The 16,950-nt window shown below is 36.8% G+C and overlaps 4 protein-coding genes and 1 long non-coding RNA gene across 9 annotated transcripts; 3 read left to right on the top strand and 2 right to left on the bottom strand.

The window, feature by feature from the left end:
- The first annotated feature begins 134 nt into the window (after positions 1–134).
- On the top strand, positions 135–4,794 carry Secs (Sec synthetase). 4 transcript variants are annotated; one of them, XM_070671106.1, is made up of 6 exons: positions 135–1,062; positions 1,300–1,532; positions 1,745–2,018; positions 2,156–2,531; positions 2,721–3,217; positions 3,398–4,794. In XM_070671106.1, the coding sequence occupies exons 2-6, from the start codon at positions 1,419–1,421 to the stop codon at positions 3,661–3,663; spliced, it is 1,527 nt and encodes a 508-aa protein (XP_070527207.1). In that variant the 5' UTR covers positions 135–1,062; positions 1,300–1,418; the 3' UTR covers positions 3,664–4,794. The 4 variants fall into 4 exon arrangements, with proteins under 4 accessions (XP_070527207.1, XP_070527206.1, XP_070527209.1 ...); XM_070671105.1 differs by having other exon boundaries at positions 136–1,062; positions 1,344–1,532; XM_070671108.1 differs by having other exon boundaries at positions 210–225; positions 1,344–1,532.
- A 2,022-nt stretch (positions 4,795–6,816) lies between these two features.
- LOC139111062 (uncharacterized) lies at positions 6,817–8,283 on the bottom strand. The gene is made up of 3 exons (XR_011547143.1): positions 8,195–8,283; positions 7,286–7,393; positions 6,817–6,945 (listed from the first exon to the last, which is right to left on the bottom strand). It is a non-coding gene; the product is annotated as an uncharacterized lncRNA (long non-coding RNA).
- Positions 8,221–12,407, top strand: Gcs1 (mannosyl-oligosaccharide glucosidase). 2 transcript variants are annotated; one of them, XM_070671099.1, is made up of 4 exons: positions 8,221–8,556; positions 8,925–9,138; positions 9,309–9,499; positions 9,573–12,407. In XM_070671099.1, the coding sequence occupies exons 2-4, from the start codon at positions 8,935–8,937 to the stop codon at positions 11,623–11,625; spliced, it is 2,448 nt and encodes an 815-aa protein (XP_070527200.1). In that variant the 5' UTR covers positions 8,221–8,556; positions 8,925–8,934; the 3' UTR covers positions 11,626–12,407. The 2 variants fall into 2 exon arrangements, with proteins under 2 accessions (XP_070527200.1, XP_070527199.1); XM_070671098.1 differs by having other exon boundaries at positions 8,222–8,481.
- A 103-nt stretch (positions 12,408–12,510) lies between these two features.
- On the top strand, positions 12,511–13,682 carry Arl2 (ADP ribosylation factor-like 2). Its single transcript, XM_070671111.1, has 2 exons — positions 12,511–12,673; positions 12,851–13,682. Exons 1-2 carry the CDS (start codon positions 12,609–12,611, stop codon positions 13,338–13,340), a joined length of 555 nt encoding a protein of 184 aa, XP_070527212.1. The 5' UTR covers positions 12,511–12,608; the 3' UTR covers positions 13,341–13,682.
- Positions 13,588–16,691, bottom strand: LOC139111061 (leucine-rich repeat-containing protein 74B). The gene is made up of 4 exons (XM_070671112.1): positions 14,971–16,691; positions 14,364–14,868; positions 13,884–14,297; positions 13,588–13,787 (listed from the first exon to the last, which is right to left on the bottom strand). The coding sequence occupies exons 1-4, from the start codon at positions 15,253–15,255 to the stop codon at positions 13,588–13,590; spliced, it is 1,404 nt and encodes a 467-aa protein (XP_070527213.1). The 5' UTR covers positions 15,256–16,691.
- Positions 16,692–16,950: the final 259 nt, after the last annotated feature.

The following is a 16,950-nucleotide window of genomic DNA, read 5'->3' as shown; positions in this document are numbered from 1 at the left end:
AAGCTCCATCGTCGTCGCGTCGCAGTGAGATCGCTTCTGACGACCCGACGGGGAAGAAGGCCGGGGGCGTGTAGGGGCGACGGAGGCGCGAGGGGAAGAAACCGACGCGATAGAGGGACACGCAGTCTCCTCTCTTCTTCTCTCCCGCGCTGCTCCCCTCGGTGTCACGGTGCACTCCTCTCTCGCCGAGAGAGCGATGCGTTGTCGCGCGGTGCGCGGATCACGGTGAGAAGTTATTACGCTCGCGTCGCGGCCCAACCCACTTTTGACTCGTCGCGGCCCCGAGAGTGCGTGCCATGCACCCGCGGTGATACCCTCGGAGGCATCCTCGAGCAGCGTTATATTCCCCAGCCAGCGGAGTCGCCGAGCCCCGGGTATCGCGTCGCGTCGCGTCGCGTCGCCCCGCTCCGCCTCGCCTCGCCCACTGCGCCTCGGACTCGGATATGGAACCTTGCGGGACGGCGGTGGAATCAACGGAGCTCTCTTTCGCTTAACGCGGTCACCTAACCTTTAAGCCATCACCGTCGAAGCTGTTATCCGCTCTCGACCCCGCGCGACGATGCGTCGGCCGTCGTCCTCGGTTCGCGTCCGTCGGCTCCGTCCCCTCGGTCCTCGCCTCACGGAAACGACGATCCGCCGTTAAACGAGCAGCTCCATCGAGGACGAAGCCACCCGCTCCCGCCCCCATTCGCTCCTCCCTCTCCTCCCTCTCCCCCTTTCCCTATATTCGCAAATCTGTGAATTCTCTCATTTGTTGCGTTGCGCTGGTCCACGAGACGCGAGACACATGCATTACGTATTCGTCATGGTATACCTTACGATGTTTAGTTTGATTTTGTTCTGTATACTTCTGTTCTCGCGCGACGTTATCTCGAGAATACAATCTGTTCTATACCTTTGAGTTGTTCCTTCACTTTCGTTCGCTGTTAATAAATTCAGTTGTTCCACACGCAGAAACGGCGTTTTGTGTTTTTTATTTCACACACTTGCACCTCCGCATTTCTCGTTCTCCCACACGCCTTCCTGATTTTCTGCACAGAGATTCTCACGTTTCCGTATCTCGTAAGTATGCGCCGGAGAGAATCTTACGTTGCAATAATTTTTTTTTTTTTTTTCTCGTCGGAGCGTTTTATTTCGGATGCGCGTTGCGATTTTCTAAGCTCGTATGAAATTCGCTTCGACATTGTCTTCTTAATTGCTAGAGGATAATTTGGAGATTTAATCATTATAAACCGTCAGTGCGAGAATGAATAAGTTCGATTCTTTGCTTGGTTTTACTTACACGAGAGTATTCCACAGCTGAAGAGCGATATAACCAGCGGAAATTGTTTTCTGCTAACTAGCCATACGATGGTTTACTGAGACATTGACGTGTGTGGACTAAGTAATCGAGGGAACACTCATCGCAATCTGAAAAAATGAATAATCAGGCGTTTAGTTTGGCGGAGAGGATTATACCGTCGACCTACGTGCAGCAGGGCTTGAACGCCAAGAAATCCCGCGAAAACCTTATACGGCAGTTTATCGAACATGTAAGTCTTGTACTTAACGTTTTCGCTAGTAGAGATTACATTTTCATCTTTATTAAACTTGGTTTTTGCCTCTTTTTAGTTCTGAAAATTACAGAGAGATAAACAGCATGTTGAATAGAGATAAAAGTTAATCTATATTAGAAAAAGTAACATAAAACAAACTTTGTATGTATTCTCAGTATGCTAATCCTTCTAATTTATTCGATAAACAGCGAAAATGGCCAGAGGAGGGTTGGGACGACGCAACGATAGAAGCATTTCTGTCAGATCTATCGCAAATGGACAGCAACAATTTTCCCTCGAATTGCAGCGTTGGCGAACGAGAAGCGAGGATCGTGTCCAATATTGTCGCCAGACGACACTTTCGTATGGGGCACGGTATAGGTAGATCCGGTGACCTAGAAGAAGTACAACCAAAAGCTGCTGGTAGCAGTTTAATGTATAAATTAACTAACACCTTAGTGCTTGAAGTAATACGATATATGGGTAAGAAAATATGCTAAAAGGTGTATTTAGTATAGAGAGTACGAAATCTGCACGAATCGTTTTGTCAATTAATTGGAAAAAGCTAGCTTTCTTTTTTTGCATTTAGCATGTAATAACGTTTCTATTTTTGATCGTAGGAGTGAAGAGCATAGCAGGCTGCTTTCTATCACCAATGGCTACAGGAATGAGCCTAGTTCTATGTATGTTAACGCTTAAACAAGACAGACCACGTGCAAAATACGTTTTATGGCCTAGAATTGACCAAAAATCTAGCTTCAAGTCTATAATCACAGCTGGATTAGAGCCTATCGTTATTGAGATGCAAATAATAGGAGATGAACTGAAAACCGACATGCAGAGACTCGAGGCTCAAATGGCAGCCTTAGGTGAGAGCGTCGCCTGCGTACTCACAACAACTAGCTGTTTCGCGCCCAGAGCGTGTGATTCTGTAGACGCGATTGCGGCTCTCTGCAGCCAGTATAATATACCCCACCTGGTGAATAATGCATACGGGTAAGCGAAAAGATCTATAATTTTTTCATGTACACTTTTGAATCGATATCTTAGCCCTCAACAACTTCCTCGGTTCTAAATTTAGAATTTTTATTCAGAAATCGTTGAATGTTGCCGAGCTCTAAGATATCGAAATATATTCTGATTGAAAACGATTTTACTAAATGTATTGCACTATATTGCTAAAAGCTTGCAGAGCACGAGATGTATGCACCTGATACAAGAAGCGTCGAGAAAAGGTCGAGTAGATGCTTTCGTTCAAAGTACGGACAAGAATTTTCTAGTTCCAGTGGGTGGTGCCGTTATAGGTTCCTTCGACAAGAATCTCTTAGATCGCATATCCAAAATGTATCCAGGACGTGCAAGCGCAAGCTCCGTTATGGATGTGATGATAACGCTACTGAGTCTTGGAATGGCAGGGTACAAACAATTGATTGCTCAACGGAAGGAAATGTATTCTTATCTGAAAGAAGAATTGGGAAAATTAGCGGCAAGGCATGGAGAGAGATTATTAGATACTAAGGGAAATCCAATATCTATGGCTATGACTCTGCAGTGTTTGAGCCATCAGCACGACAACAAGCAAGTTACTATGCTAGGGTCAATGCTATTTCTGCGTAATGTTAGTGGAACTAGAGTAATAACAACCACGGATTCTAAGCACATTGTTTCACATAAATTTGAAGGTACATATTTTAAAATATAATTTAATGTTCTTTGTCTTCTCCGAAAACCATATTTAAAAATATTGAATATTTATAATTACAGATATTCTATTTTAATTTTAATATATAAATATTTTTACTTTTATTAAAAATTATTAAAGATAATTACCGTTTTGTATGCATTTAATTATTGTTACACAGGCTGGGGTGCACATAACAGCAATTATAGAGTTCCATATCTGACTGCTGCGGCAGCGTTAGGTATGAAGAAGTCTGATGTCGATGCATTCATACAAAGATTGGACAAAGCTTTAACAAAAGTAAGGAGGCGTTCGGCTCCAGTAACGCCCACTGCTTCACTTGCCGGTTCTAGCATCAATGGAGATGCAGGTGGTACTGGTGGACCAGGAGAATCTAGTACAGCCTCAACCAGCCGTGCAAGTAGCAAAGACAGTTTAAGAAAATGAACCGTAATCAACGCAACTGGCCAGTCCAATCAGCACATTAATCTCAATTTGTAAGTAGTTTATCGCTTACAAATTGACATCCATAGCATGTTTCTGAGAAATACAAATTTTTGGTACAGTCGTTCTTTCGTAATTATGTTTAGTCGCGTAGATGTGTTGTCAGGAGTTTTATAACATTCAAAGAAATTTAATACAAAAAACGATCTGAAACTTCTTAGATAAAAAATGATATAATATTGAGTCTCCCGTAATAAACGAACACTTTTTTCGGGAGTAAATAAAATTTATCAAGACTGTTTTATATTTTTCGCGATAGTATTGACTTTTAAAAGTACTAGTATTTCTATCGATTATAGAAACTTTTTTTTTCTAAATCGGATATTGAAACAAAATCCATTATTATGTTAATTTCCGATAATACTACAGGAAACAATGATCTAGGTGTATTTTCACAGACACATGCTAAATATAAATGTACTGATTCGTCTGCCCATTTGCGTTGAGATATTGTCAATTTAAATCATATATACAAAAAGAAAATGAGTCTTTAGACATTAAAAAGTGATCAAAATTAATGTTGAAAAAGAAAAAATGACAAGAAATACAAGGCATTCGGATTTCTATGGCTCTATTTCAGAAAGAGATTTAAGTGATAAACGCTGGCTGTCGATATAATTGTTGAGTATGTTCTTTGTTGAAATGTATATGCAATCATTTATAAGGAGGGCAACATTAAATTTACATTTAACTCTTTTTCACCTTCTTGCTTTCTAATGCAATTTGATATAAACATATAAGAGACATGTATTAATCAAAAAAAGGGAACTGTACGTTTGCTTTATATAATAATATAAATTCCTTTTTTTAAGGAATAACTACGAAACTTAAAATTTAATACGTGCAGCAATATTCACTATTTTAATTATTTATAATATTTACCATATTATTCTCTTCAAACTCACGTTTCTGATGTGATATATTCATTTGATGCACTTGATTATTAATTCAGTCGTGTTCTTTGTTATCTTTAAACGGAGACTACGACATAAAGAACCTTTTTCTTTCATTTAAGCAGAGTATATTCATGTTTACGGCACTAGTAAAATTATATATTATCTGTAAAAAAAAAAAGGAAGCAGTAGTGAAATATTTATAGAAACACTATTAGGAAAGTATGTCAAAATTTAGGTACATAGTACACATAATGACACAACGTGGTATACGAACATATTACATTGAGTTGATAGAAAGAATGTAATACCTTCGCGTATATAGATATTATAAGTTGATTCTTTCCTAAGAATGATTAAAATTAGAATGATCGCGTTGTCTATATCATGTAATTAATTTGTTTTTAATGCTGATTACGGTATTATAATTAATTATATTGTTATGTGATAAATAGATAGAGTATTCTGTATTTAGGATGAGTATGTTACGATATTAATATTGTTTGACATATTTAGTATTTTATTAAGCAAGCGACAATTACTAGTCATTACATACACACGCACACATATACACATCACATATTTATACATACGATAAGGTATGTTTATATATGTATATAGATGCCTGCGTGCATAGGTATATATACAGATATATCCATACTTTTGCAATTCGTTGCGTATAAAGAATAGTTTATTTAAAGTTTCATGCAATTTAGAAAATGGTATATCAAAGTTGTATTTATAAATATTTAATAGAGATAAAGGAGGAGTAAATTGTTAAGGGGGAGATTATTAGTGCTGTTAAAATTTTATCAAGCATATATAATTTATAACACCTGTTATACTTTCTTTAAATAGATATTACTTATTTATATTATAAATTGTTGACGTTTGAATTTTGTAGTGTACATTTTATGTCGAGCGTTTAAAGCGAAAAATTAGTCAGCGAATCATTCGATAAACTGACAAACAGCGCAAAATGACTATAAATCACCGAAGTTTTCAATTATTATTATGAGCGAAAGAAGCAATGATACACACAGATTAGCATTTAATTAAACGCTTAATTAATGGCTTGTTAGGATGATAAAGTGCTAATCAAGATTTTGTGAAGCTCCTAGTAATAATTATCATTATCCAATACATTATCCTACTAATAATTATATAGATCTATATTTTTCAATTGATTATAATCACTACGTCCCTTATATAAAAAAAGAAGATCTTTTAGTACGTATATAAATATACTTTTCCTTTCCAAAATTTATGATATTATAATTTATAAGGTGTTTTAGATTCCTACACCTTTTTATCCATGGATCATTTGATCTTTTCTAGAGAATCGGTTCCAAATAATCAAAGAGAAATGTAAAACGTAGCCCGGTAGATTTGGAACCTTATACTTATAGCAATACTTATACTTTTAGACAAGAATATATATATACATATGTATAAGTTACGTCTTGCTATTGCAATACGCGCTTTCGACCATTTGTTGCTAATTATATGTTTCTTTAATTACTTATTTATTTCAAAGAACATAACGTGGAGAAAGATCTATAACATGTAGAAATTGAAAATCACCGCTATAAAGAAATCGTGAATAATGATAGAAAATATATTGACATTATATTATTTAACACAGAGAAATATATGTGGTGTGTGTATATATACAAATATATACATAATGTACACGTACGAGCAATTTTTTAAATTATATTTTAATGTATTCAGACTATTATCAAAATCGTGCCATTTCAATTGTACCGATAATCAATTCTAAAAGTTTATATCTGTGTTTAAGATTTATTTTTTTACTTTACTTCAATAAGCAATAATTATGACGTAACGGATATGATTACGCGGGATTATCTTTTATTCTAAGCTCAAGCAAGGAGACATTAGATTTTCTCGGCGAGCAATAGACAAATCAGCCTATATACATATTCATATACATGTATATATACATATGCATATATGTATGTGTGTAATGATAGAGAACATATTTTAGGATACTCTGGCGAGGATCCTATGACTCGTATTCCTGACATTCCTATGTAAATAAAGAAGTCTCTGTCTTATTTGATTCACCTCCATTTTTCAGCTAGATTTCGCGCAATAAAGGGCCAGCTATACTTACATATTGTTACACGCCTTTCATGCAACAACGATGATTTTGTGGACCTAATTTTTTCCACTTTTTCTTTAAATTTCGTCTCTGACAGGATCAGTATCGGTTCCGACTGCAGTTTCATTGTCTTTTTATATACCAAAATATATAAAATGATATTCTAACACAGACGAACAGCGAATACGTCGTTCGAAGAAACACCTATACAGAACAAATGTGTATTTATATATGGAGTAAAAATAAAAAAAAAAAAAATATATATATATATATATATATATATATATATATATATATATATATATATGCAGTCGCTGTATTAAAGTTTACGGCGTTGATATATAATTGTGAACGAGCTGTTAAAGCTTTTATCGAGTATACATATACGATATGATAAGAACGCGAAGCGAAACAACTCGCAAGCGTAAAACGTGTTCTCTGAGGAGCATCTAGATTTTTTAATGATGCGATCTCGAAGACATCGGAGAAGTCTCTTGGCGACTCTATACTGGCATTGTACATAACGCAGCTCGCTTTAACTCACCTTTAAGACACGTGGAAAGGTGAAGAAGGGTCTCGGGAGCGTCTGGAGCTGAGCATTATAAAGTTGTCGGTGTTTATTTTATGGGAAACCAACCAGTGTTGCGAATACCTAGAATAAAAGCGAAATAAGTGAGAAAAGAAAAAAAAAAAAAGAATTGTACAGAATTGATCAGAGTGTGAACGAAATGGAGACGACCGAAGTCTCGATCTCTTCATATTGTTCCCTTTTCATCTCTCCCATCCCTCCCGGAAGCTGTTTCCAACTTCCCTTTGGCGATTTAAAGAAAGACGCTGAATATTAATCAAATAATTAGCAAACAATGTAAACGGCGTGATGTACGCGCTCTTCCCTAAATATGTGATTATTGTGTAATAGTCAGCGCTTTATTTGTAATATACGCAACTATTGAATAAATAAATTAAAAACTGTTAAGCGATGCGCTCAGTTGATTTAAAATTAATAAATTATTTTAATTTCTTGTTTCATTTTATTTCAAGGCTCTTTAATTATTTGTACTTTCAAGAAAATAATTTATTTAAAAGAATCCGAAGATTGTAAAATTAGACAAGCATTTTAGAGCTTTATTATTGATTTTATTATTTATCATGAATTTTAATAAATCTTATCACAAGTCTAATATTTCAATGAAGTAAAATAGTTTTACGTTTACTGATAAATGTAGAACTCTTAAGTAATTTAATTTTTTTAATTAGACACTGCTTCTTTATCTCCATTTATCAATTCAATGATTTTATCACAATTTAATTCTCTGAGCATATTATTTCGTGAGACAGATGGAAAAACCTCAAAGCTTATTCGTCGTCGAGTCAACGTTCTAGACAAATTAATTATGGAGCATATATGTATATCGAAAGTAATTTTAGTATAAATTGCCTTCTATCTTCTTACCGATTTAGAAACATACAGTAGAAAGGGTCCTTTATTATCGAGTAATGTTTTGGCTGCGAGCGCATTTATGATTGCAACGTGTGCACCGCTCAATGGACACACGTCGTTTTTCTTATCGCAAGGTTCTTACGAACGGTCCGGTGCAGTCCGGTTACTTCGGTTGAGAGGACATAACCTATATCGGTATGTCATATATTCGAAGGGACCACGGTGATCTTGAATCTTAGACAACTGTGAAAAAAAAGGAAAGAGAGATCCACGTCCTGTCTTTTATTCCACAAGCCAAGGTTTGCTTCCGTTAGCCGCTGATAGCCTAAACGTCAAATCTGTAAACGATAAATTCTTTAAGTCATCTTTCGCTTGTAAGGTTTTGTTGACGCTCCGCTCGATGATGAATTTTCTAATAATCTCCTCTTTGCCGTATTATTAAAACAACGCATGACGGCACGTAGCATTGAACGTAACGTTTGCAATTAATTAATTAATTGAACAATGCCGTTATTTGACAATGTAGGATGATATTGGTTAAAAACGTGAACGGAGAGTCCGGCAAATCGTGGCCCTGCCGGCGAAACAGTGGCAAAGGAAAGATAATTAGGAAAAGCATTTACGTGTAAATTAAAATAACATTAAATTAAAATATTTTCGATAGAAGTAATTTCGTGAATTTAAAAGCAATATAATCATTGATTTTAAGACATAGATTACATTCCATATGGAATTATTTCAGATTATTTAATATGGTTAAGAATAAGGTACAGGAAAAGGTTGTCGAAAGTCCGAAGTCGACGAAAAAGACGAAACCCAGGTCTAAGACAAATAATAAGAGTTTTCAAATGCCAATAAATTTTATAATCGTCACTGGGAGTATAGCAATTGCAGTTTGGTATGGATATAAGGGATATCTTGAAACAAGGGTTAATACTCCATATGATGCAACTAAGGTATGTATTTTTTTTTTTTTTAATTAAACATTCTTTACTTTCAAGATCCTGCATTATAAATATAATTATATACATATACTGCTCTGTGCTATGCAGAATGTAAAATAAATACCTGCAGATTTTAATCTTTAATAATTAAATATTAACTAATTAAATATTTAACAAATTAGCTAGTAACTACATCTGGATTAGATGATCCTGATAGATATTGGGGTACTTACCGACCTGGCGTATATTTTGGCTTAAAAACAAGAGACCCACATTCCTTGGTGACTGGTTTAATGTGGTATTTTCCACGTTTTTTACGTCATGATGGAACTGGATTTAGACATTGGTGCGAGCAAGGCGATAAATTAGACAGGTATGGTACTTAAAATCTTTTGCCAAAAGTGTTTTTTTTTTTTTTACGTGCAACTAATAAAAGTTAATATTAGGTATGCGTGGTTGGAGCACGACGGACGAACATTTGGAGTTCAAGAAATAGTAGATAATCAAATAATTATAAGGACGACGTTTGTTAAAAAACTTGGTGGATATCACGGTGGTGACTGGACCGCGAGAGTTGCAGTAACACCAAAAAAAGAACGAGTCGGAGAATACATGTCGTTGTTATTTTACACGGCGATTGAGGAAGGCACGAAAGGTTGGATAAAAGCTAATTTAGGGGACTACAGTCGATTAACAGGAATAGAAGGACGTACGAAAGGATTAGGATCTTTTGTTATTAACGTAAATTTAATAAACGGCACGGCAGAAGAACATTCCTTTCTAACGACAGTCGCTCCCGGTTTAAATGTGTTGAAGGAAACTGTTCTGCAAAATCTCCGCGTTGCTACTCAAAAAGGATCCATGGAGAAACATGTGGTTTTAGCTGGGGAACAATTGCCTTTACTGTCCGAAGGCAAGAAGAAGGATCCGAATTTCATCGTCACTCAAGTGACGGGAAAAGTCCCTTTCGAAATTGAAATTAATTTTGAATCTGGCAGCTTTAGCAATAGAATAGAAAAATTAACGGGCAGCAATTATGACGAGGCCCTCAAGGAACACAGAGAGCTGTTCTCGAAGAAGTTTGAAAATATTTTTAAGTTAAAGTCTAAGGGATACACGGACGATGAAATAACATTCGCGAAGATGGCATTCTCGAATCTTATTGGCTCGATAGGCTACTTTTATGGAACTTCGCAAGTGCAAAGTACGTATACCAAGGGACCTGTGCCTTACTGGAAAGCACCTTTGTATACTGCCGTACCAAGCAGAAGCTTTTTCCCACGAGGTTTTCTATGGGACGAAGGTTTTCACGGCTTACTAATCTCGGTCTGGGACATGGAAATAGAATTAGATATCATAAGCCATTGGTTCGATTTGATGAACGTTGAAGGCTGGATACCGAGAGAAATGATTTTAGGTCAAGAAGCTTTAGCTAAAGTACCCGAAGAGTTCGTGACTCAGGTCAACACGAACGCAAATCCGCCTACATTTTTCTTAACCTTGGACTTTATACTTCAGCATAAAGAGCAAAATTTACTACAATATAACTTTCGCTTACTTGACAAATTGTATCCACGGCTGCAGACGTGGTTCTCGTGGTTCAACGTCACGCAAGTCGGCGAGCTGCCCGGTACATACAGATGGCGAGGCAGAGATGAGAAGACCGTCAGAGAGTTGAATCCCAAAACACTCACATCTGGTTTGGACGACTATCCCAGGGCTTCCCATCCGAGTGATATCGAACGTCACGTCGATTTGCGTTGCTGGATCGCCTTCGCCGCTCGCGTTATGGCTAAAATCGCCGAAACGTTGAGTTATTCTGGAACAAAGTATCAAGAAACATTTCAGTATCTGTCCGACAATAATTTATTAAATAAACTACATTGGTCGCCGAATGCGCAAACGTACGCTGATTACGGTTTGCATACCGACAAGGTGGTCCTACGAAAAATTGCTTCACCGTCTCGCAAGCAGCAAGCTAACGTGCAACCGCCAGAAATGACACGCGTCGTCTTGGAAAATCCGTCTTTGAAATTTGTCGATACGACGTTCGGATACGTATCGTTGTTTCCTTTCATTCTGCAAATTGTCGAGCCCGACTCGCCGCAATTGGGAAAAATACTGCAGGATTTACGAGATCCCGATCTGCTGTGGACTAAGTATGGACTGCGATCCCTCGCGAAAACGTCGCCTTTATACATGAAATACAATACGGAACACGACCCGCCTTACTGGCGCGGTCCTATCTGGATAAATCTGAATTACTTGACGGTACGGGCTGCGTACCATTATTCTAATGTAACCGGACCGTATCGGGAAAGTGCGAGGAGATTATACCAGGAGCTGCGAAAGAATTTAATACAGAATATTATCATGCAATACAGAAAGACTGGATATTTGTGGGAGCATTATGATAACACGGAGGGACAGGGCAAAGGAAGCCACCCTTTTACTGGCTGGACTTCCTTGGTCGTACTACTTATGGCAGAAATATATTAATACTGGTGCAATGTATGTATATACGTATATTAAATTCGACCATCTGAAACTGTTTCACTGGAAGTGAAATCAAAAAAGTACTGAAGTGTTCATTCAGAATCGTCACGCGCATCTTGACAGCACTTTGTGTTTTCAACTGTATAGAAGAATAGCAGTCACATAATTGTTTCGTTACATTTATAATCTTATTCCGTTATGTATATATTGTTTTTATTCTTTATGTGTTATGTGGAGATCATTGTTGTAAGAAACACATTTTTAAACGTGTCAGACTATATAGATATACGATATAAGTTGCACATGCCATTGAAAAGATAATGATATTCTTCGGTATCTCGATGGCCTGATATTCTTGATAGCTGAATTTAAATTCTAAATCGAAGACGATTGCATCTCTTTTAGAAAAACGTTACTTATAGTGTTTCTACTGAATATATACCATTTTAGTGTAATATATAATAATGATGACTTTTATATGACTGTCGTATGTATTTTTCGGCACGTAATTTAATGCGAAAGTAAGCTCTTGCTAATTGAACCATTATTTTCTGAATCGTTTTCAAAATGGAAATTTCGTTACTCTGTAGCACAATAAAATATATTATTTATGGATTGAGAAATATGAGTACGTACCTCTGAACATTCAGGATTTCAATGCTTCTTTCAGAATTATGCGTGTTATTCAATTTACCTACAAATAAAATTAGTTTTGTGCACTTTCACGGAGATATGTTTTATGAAATCGAGCGAACCCGCTAACTGCTTGAATCCAGACGTGAGCTCCCAGTTGGAGGTAGATGGCATTCCTGCTAACGACGATCGTGAAACGTGGTGCCACCTGGCTTGGGTAAACCTAGGCTTAGATAGTATTAGAGGTTGGGAAAAACTCCTGTCGCGGTCGAGCGAGTTCCGTTCGCACGTAAACATCTATTTGTCAAATTTGTCAATGATCTGAACATTGTGGAGTAATTAATGGGCTGACAATGGGTCTATTAACGGTGCTGAAAAAATTGAAGCAGAAGGAAAAGGAGATGCGAATTTTAATGTTGTACGTATTCGTATTTGTATATCTGCTCTATATACTCAGCTTGTGGTTAGTTTACGCCCTGACAGGTTAACGAACGATGCATTAACTTAACTTATTTTATTAAATAATCGACGACAATAATTCGAGGATACGCGTGCTTCGTCGCGTGCTGTTAACAATGCAGCGTTATTATTTCAGGGGCCTGGATAATGCAGGCAAGACGACAGTGCTGAAAAGACTCAATGGTGAACCGATAGATACTATTTCGCCCACCCTTGGCTTTAATATCAAGACGCTGGAGCATCGAGGGTACAAGCTCAATGTATGGGACGTGGGTGGGCAAAAATCATTGCGTTCTTACTGGAGAAATTATTTCGAATCTACGGACGGACTTGTCTGGGTAATAGACAGTGCAGACAGACGAAGGCTGGACGATTGTAAAACGGAATTGTATAAGCTGTTGCAAGAAGAGAGGCTGGAAGGCGCGAGTCTTCTTGTATTCGCCAACAAGCAGGATATGCCTGGTGCACTGTCCGCAGCTGACATAGCCGATATTTTGGAGCTGCCTAATATAAAGACCCACCACTGGCAAATTTATAAGTGTTCCGCTGTAACAGGTGAAAATCTAGTCGACGGTATCAATTGGATTGTCGATGACATCGCGGCGAGAATATTTTATATAGATTAAATTTAATTCAGATGTCGATACGCTTTACCTCATTAAATGTAGAAACTAGTGCCTCACAAGTTTTTGCTAAATGATATTTGTTATAATTTATACTGTGAAAATGTGTAATATAGTATTAGCAAATTCTTTTACAATCATTTAATAGATAATATACATTTTTTGAAATATTTTTTATTTTATTATCCGCGTAAATAATTATTTTTATAATCCTTGTATGTTAGGTGCGCGTATCGTTACGATTTTGCTTTTATGTTTTTACTGGCTTCAATTTTTTTTTCTTCAATGTTAATGGTTTAGCTGTTGTTTCGGGATATTCTTCCAAATAAAATAATTTTAGCTGTGTTTGATCGATGGTATTTTTAGGCCCTGTGAATGCATTCATAATTTCATCGATAAGCGATGCTGAAAGTTTCAAATTGAATTTCTTCACTAACTGCATAAAATTTGCTGCAAAATTAAAAAAAAAAATTAAAGATACAAGCAGTTATAATTTATTGTAAGCTAAAGTCTCTAAAATAAATTTTTTTAATATCGTAAACTTGCCTCGCGATATATTTTTGTCTGTCAGTGACATTATAAAGTGGCCAAAGTTACGTCGCTGTTTCTTTTTTTTCGGCAGCATCGCTTCATAATTTGCTCTTTTTAAAAGTATTCTCTTAACGTTAGGTTCAACAACGGGATAATTACTTAAAATACCGCCTAAATTAATAGTTAGCCACGGTTTGAGCATCTTAATTGTTTCCAAGTTGGGGAGGACGTCCTTTTTCGCCCAAACATTTTCTAAATCTAATAGACGTAAGACACTGTTGGGTGATAACTTCGGTGTGAGCGCATGAATCAGATCCGAAGCACCTTCAGCTTTTAAAGGATTATTTCCCAGATATAATTCCTGGAGTGAACTATTTTTCGACAAAGCTTTCGCAATGATCCCGGCATCGCTTTCAGTAAATCTATTCCCTATAAATCGAAAGAAATAAATAACAATATTAATACGCCATTTCTTATAACGCGATTCATAATTACAACTTAAATCCAGTTTTTCGATGTTTTTCGAGCTTGATAATAGCTTGCAAAGATGGGGTAAGCATTGTTTATCGAGTGCATTCCAAGATAAATTCAAGGAACGAAGAGTCTCATTTTTATTAAAGCCATCGACCAGACCTTTCCAGGTGTCTACGTCATATAAAGAGTTCCAAGAGAGATTTAGATGCGTCAGACAAGAGTATGTAAGCAGATCTCGCACATTTTTCGAGCATATCTTTTCCAGACAATTATCAGTTAAATTAACGCTTTCCAGATTTTGATTGATAGACAATGCAGACGCGATGTGTTCGAAACCTTCGTTGCCGAGGTTGCATCTGCTGAGATCCAGCGTCTTCAGAGTTGTGTTCTCTGATATTGCATTGTACAACTTTTTTGCACCTCTCACGCCAATTCGGCAACCGGACAATGACAAATCAGTTATCGTATTGTTTACGAGCAATAAATCATTTAGATATTTGCACGAATACGGGGTTAATTTATTATCCTGCAATAATATATATAGTGGTTATTTTAGAAATCTTTATTTCAATAATATGTCATTCAATATGTCGATCAATGTGAATATTATCAAGCTTATTTTTTGTACCTTTAAATCCAGTTTTTGTACGAAAGTATTGTTGGCCAAAGTGTCGCAGAGTGCTTTCATTACCGGTGATCTGAATCCGTAATATCGCAAATTCAAGTAATCGGTTGTGAGCATATCTTTTACGGGACCGATCGGTCTCGAGCCCATGCGTTTTACTATATCGTAGAACTTTTGCACGTCGTTTACACCATAAATCGGTGGGCGCTCACGTAATTGGGAGAAAGCTGGCAGCAATCCGGGATCGTTTGGTACTCGATACATTGTATACGGATTTACTAATTTCATCTGGGAATCACTGATTTCTATCTCGCGCAAACATGGGTGAACCGAGCTCTCGGTAGATGCTCGATCACTCACGACTTCTTCGTCTTCCGGTGTGATCAAGGTCTCTTCAGATGCATCGTCGTCTTTCTTTCGTTCAATCTATCATACACATCATAGCATTTTATTAAAGACCTGCACGGAACTAAAGATAAATTAATCCTAAGACAAATTAAAAATAAAAAGTCGAAGAGTACAGAATATTTTTTTCACACAACTAAAATGTCAAGCTACCAAGTTACCACACTTAAGTTACACGAATCAAATGCCGCAGCTGTTTTTTCTCCTCTTCGGCCTTAGTGACCAAATCCTTTCGCCTTTTTGCTTCAAACTCCATCACAAAACTAGTCAATATGTCAATCTCGTCGAATATTTCTGATTCCGCTTTGACATCTTTTCTTTCTTCTTTCAGGGCTTTGTCTTTTATCTCGGTTTCAATATCTGTCTTTTTCTTTTTCGCAACATCATCCTCGTCGTCTTTGGTACTTTCATCATATTCGATCCTTGCATCTGTTTCTTTATCTTGGAATTCTTTAATGACATCGTCATTATCTCTTGGTTCCTAAAAAGTAATCATTATCATTAATTATAATATATAAAACATATCAGAACGTTATAAAAATTTATGATTTAAATACTTGTGTGAAATCCATATCCAGATTTATTGGTCGTGTACTTATTCGTTCACGAAATTAATTGTTATGTCATAAGAATATAATAGATACGTACGTATAATTTCTAAATTTGCAATAGTTCGTTATGTGAAATTAGCCGTCGTTTTCAGCGACTACTATCGCGTTTCACACGCGCCGCAATCGCTCATCGTGAGATGTATGATTCATCTAACGGGTATTTGTCAAGTGACTCTTCTGGTCCATTGTATTGTAATTTCGGCAGATCGTTCATTCAGGAGTACACGAGAGGGTTTCGTACTGTCTCGCCGCATCGGCACAACAACGGCGAGATGATCCGCCGAGCACTTTGTTAATCTCGGCCGTGCTATCGATGATAATGACATCGGTATTATCTCTAATGAAACAATCGTGACCGGCCATTGAAATCGGCGTGGCTGATAAAATCCGCTACCCGTATCTCTATCTTCAAAGGCAGGCGAGTGGATTTATGACTTCTTAATTGGCTGGCGAACAATAGAGATACATATATCGATGACTTTGATAATTTCATAATTTTTTGCACGTTCCTCTATAAAAAAGAAAAATAACTTTATTAATTAACTGTAAAATATTGCAAAATTTATCATAAGAATATTTTAATTACTTACACAGATTAAGTTATTAATTTATTACTTGTTGATTTATATTAAACGTTCTCTAACTTTTGGTGTATAAAGATGTGTTATTTTTTCATCAGTCCTTCTTCATGGTTTATTGATTAAAGTAACAAAAAGAGTTGTTCTCCCTCGTTGATTTCAATGCCAGGAATGCTCATTACGTGAGCAATTATTACTGATGTGAGGTGCAATAAACTGTAGACGCCGCGTCAAAGGGTTGTACTTTTTATTGAAATTCTTCACATCGTCGTAAATCTATGCACGAGGGGAGAGCAGAGGGGCAATAAAAGGGAACTTATGTACACACATTTGCTTGCACATATTTCGATATCAAACACGAATAATCACAACACGTGGATGCCTTTTAA

Source organism: Cardiocondyla obscurior, linkage group LG22 (assembly GCF_019399895.1).
Source record: "Cardiocondyla obscurior isolate alpha-2009 linkage group LG22, Cobs3.1, whole genome shotgun sequence".
Taxonomy (NCBI): Eukaryota; Metazoa; Arthropoda; class Insecta; order Hymenoptera; family Formicidae; genus Cardiocondyla; species Cardiocondyla obscurior.
The sequence above is the reverse complement of the archived record's forward strand: the minus strand, read 5'-3'. Positions and strand labels throughout refer to the sequence as shown.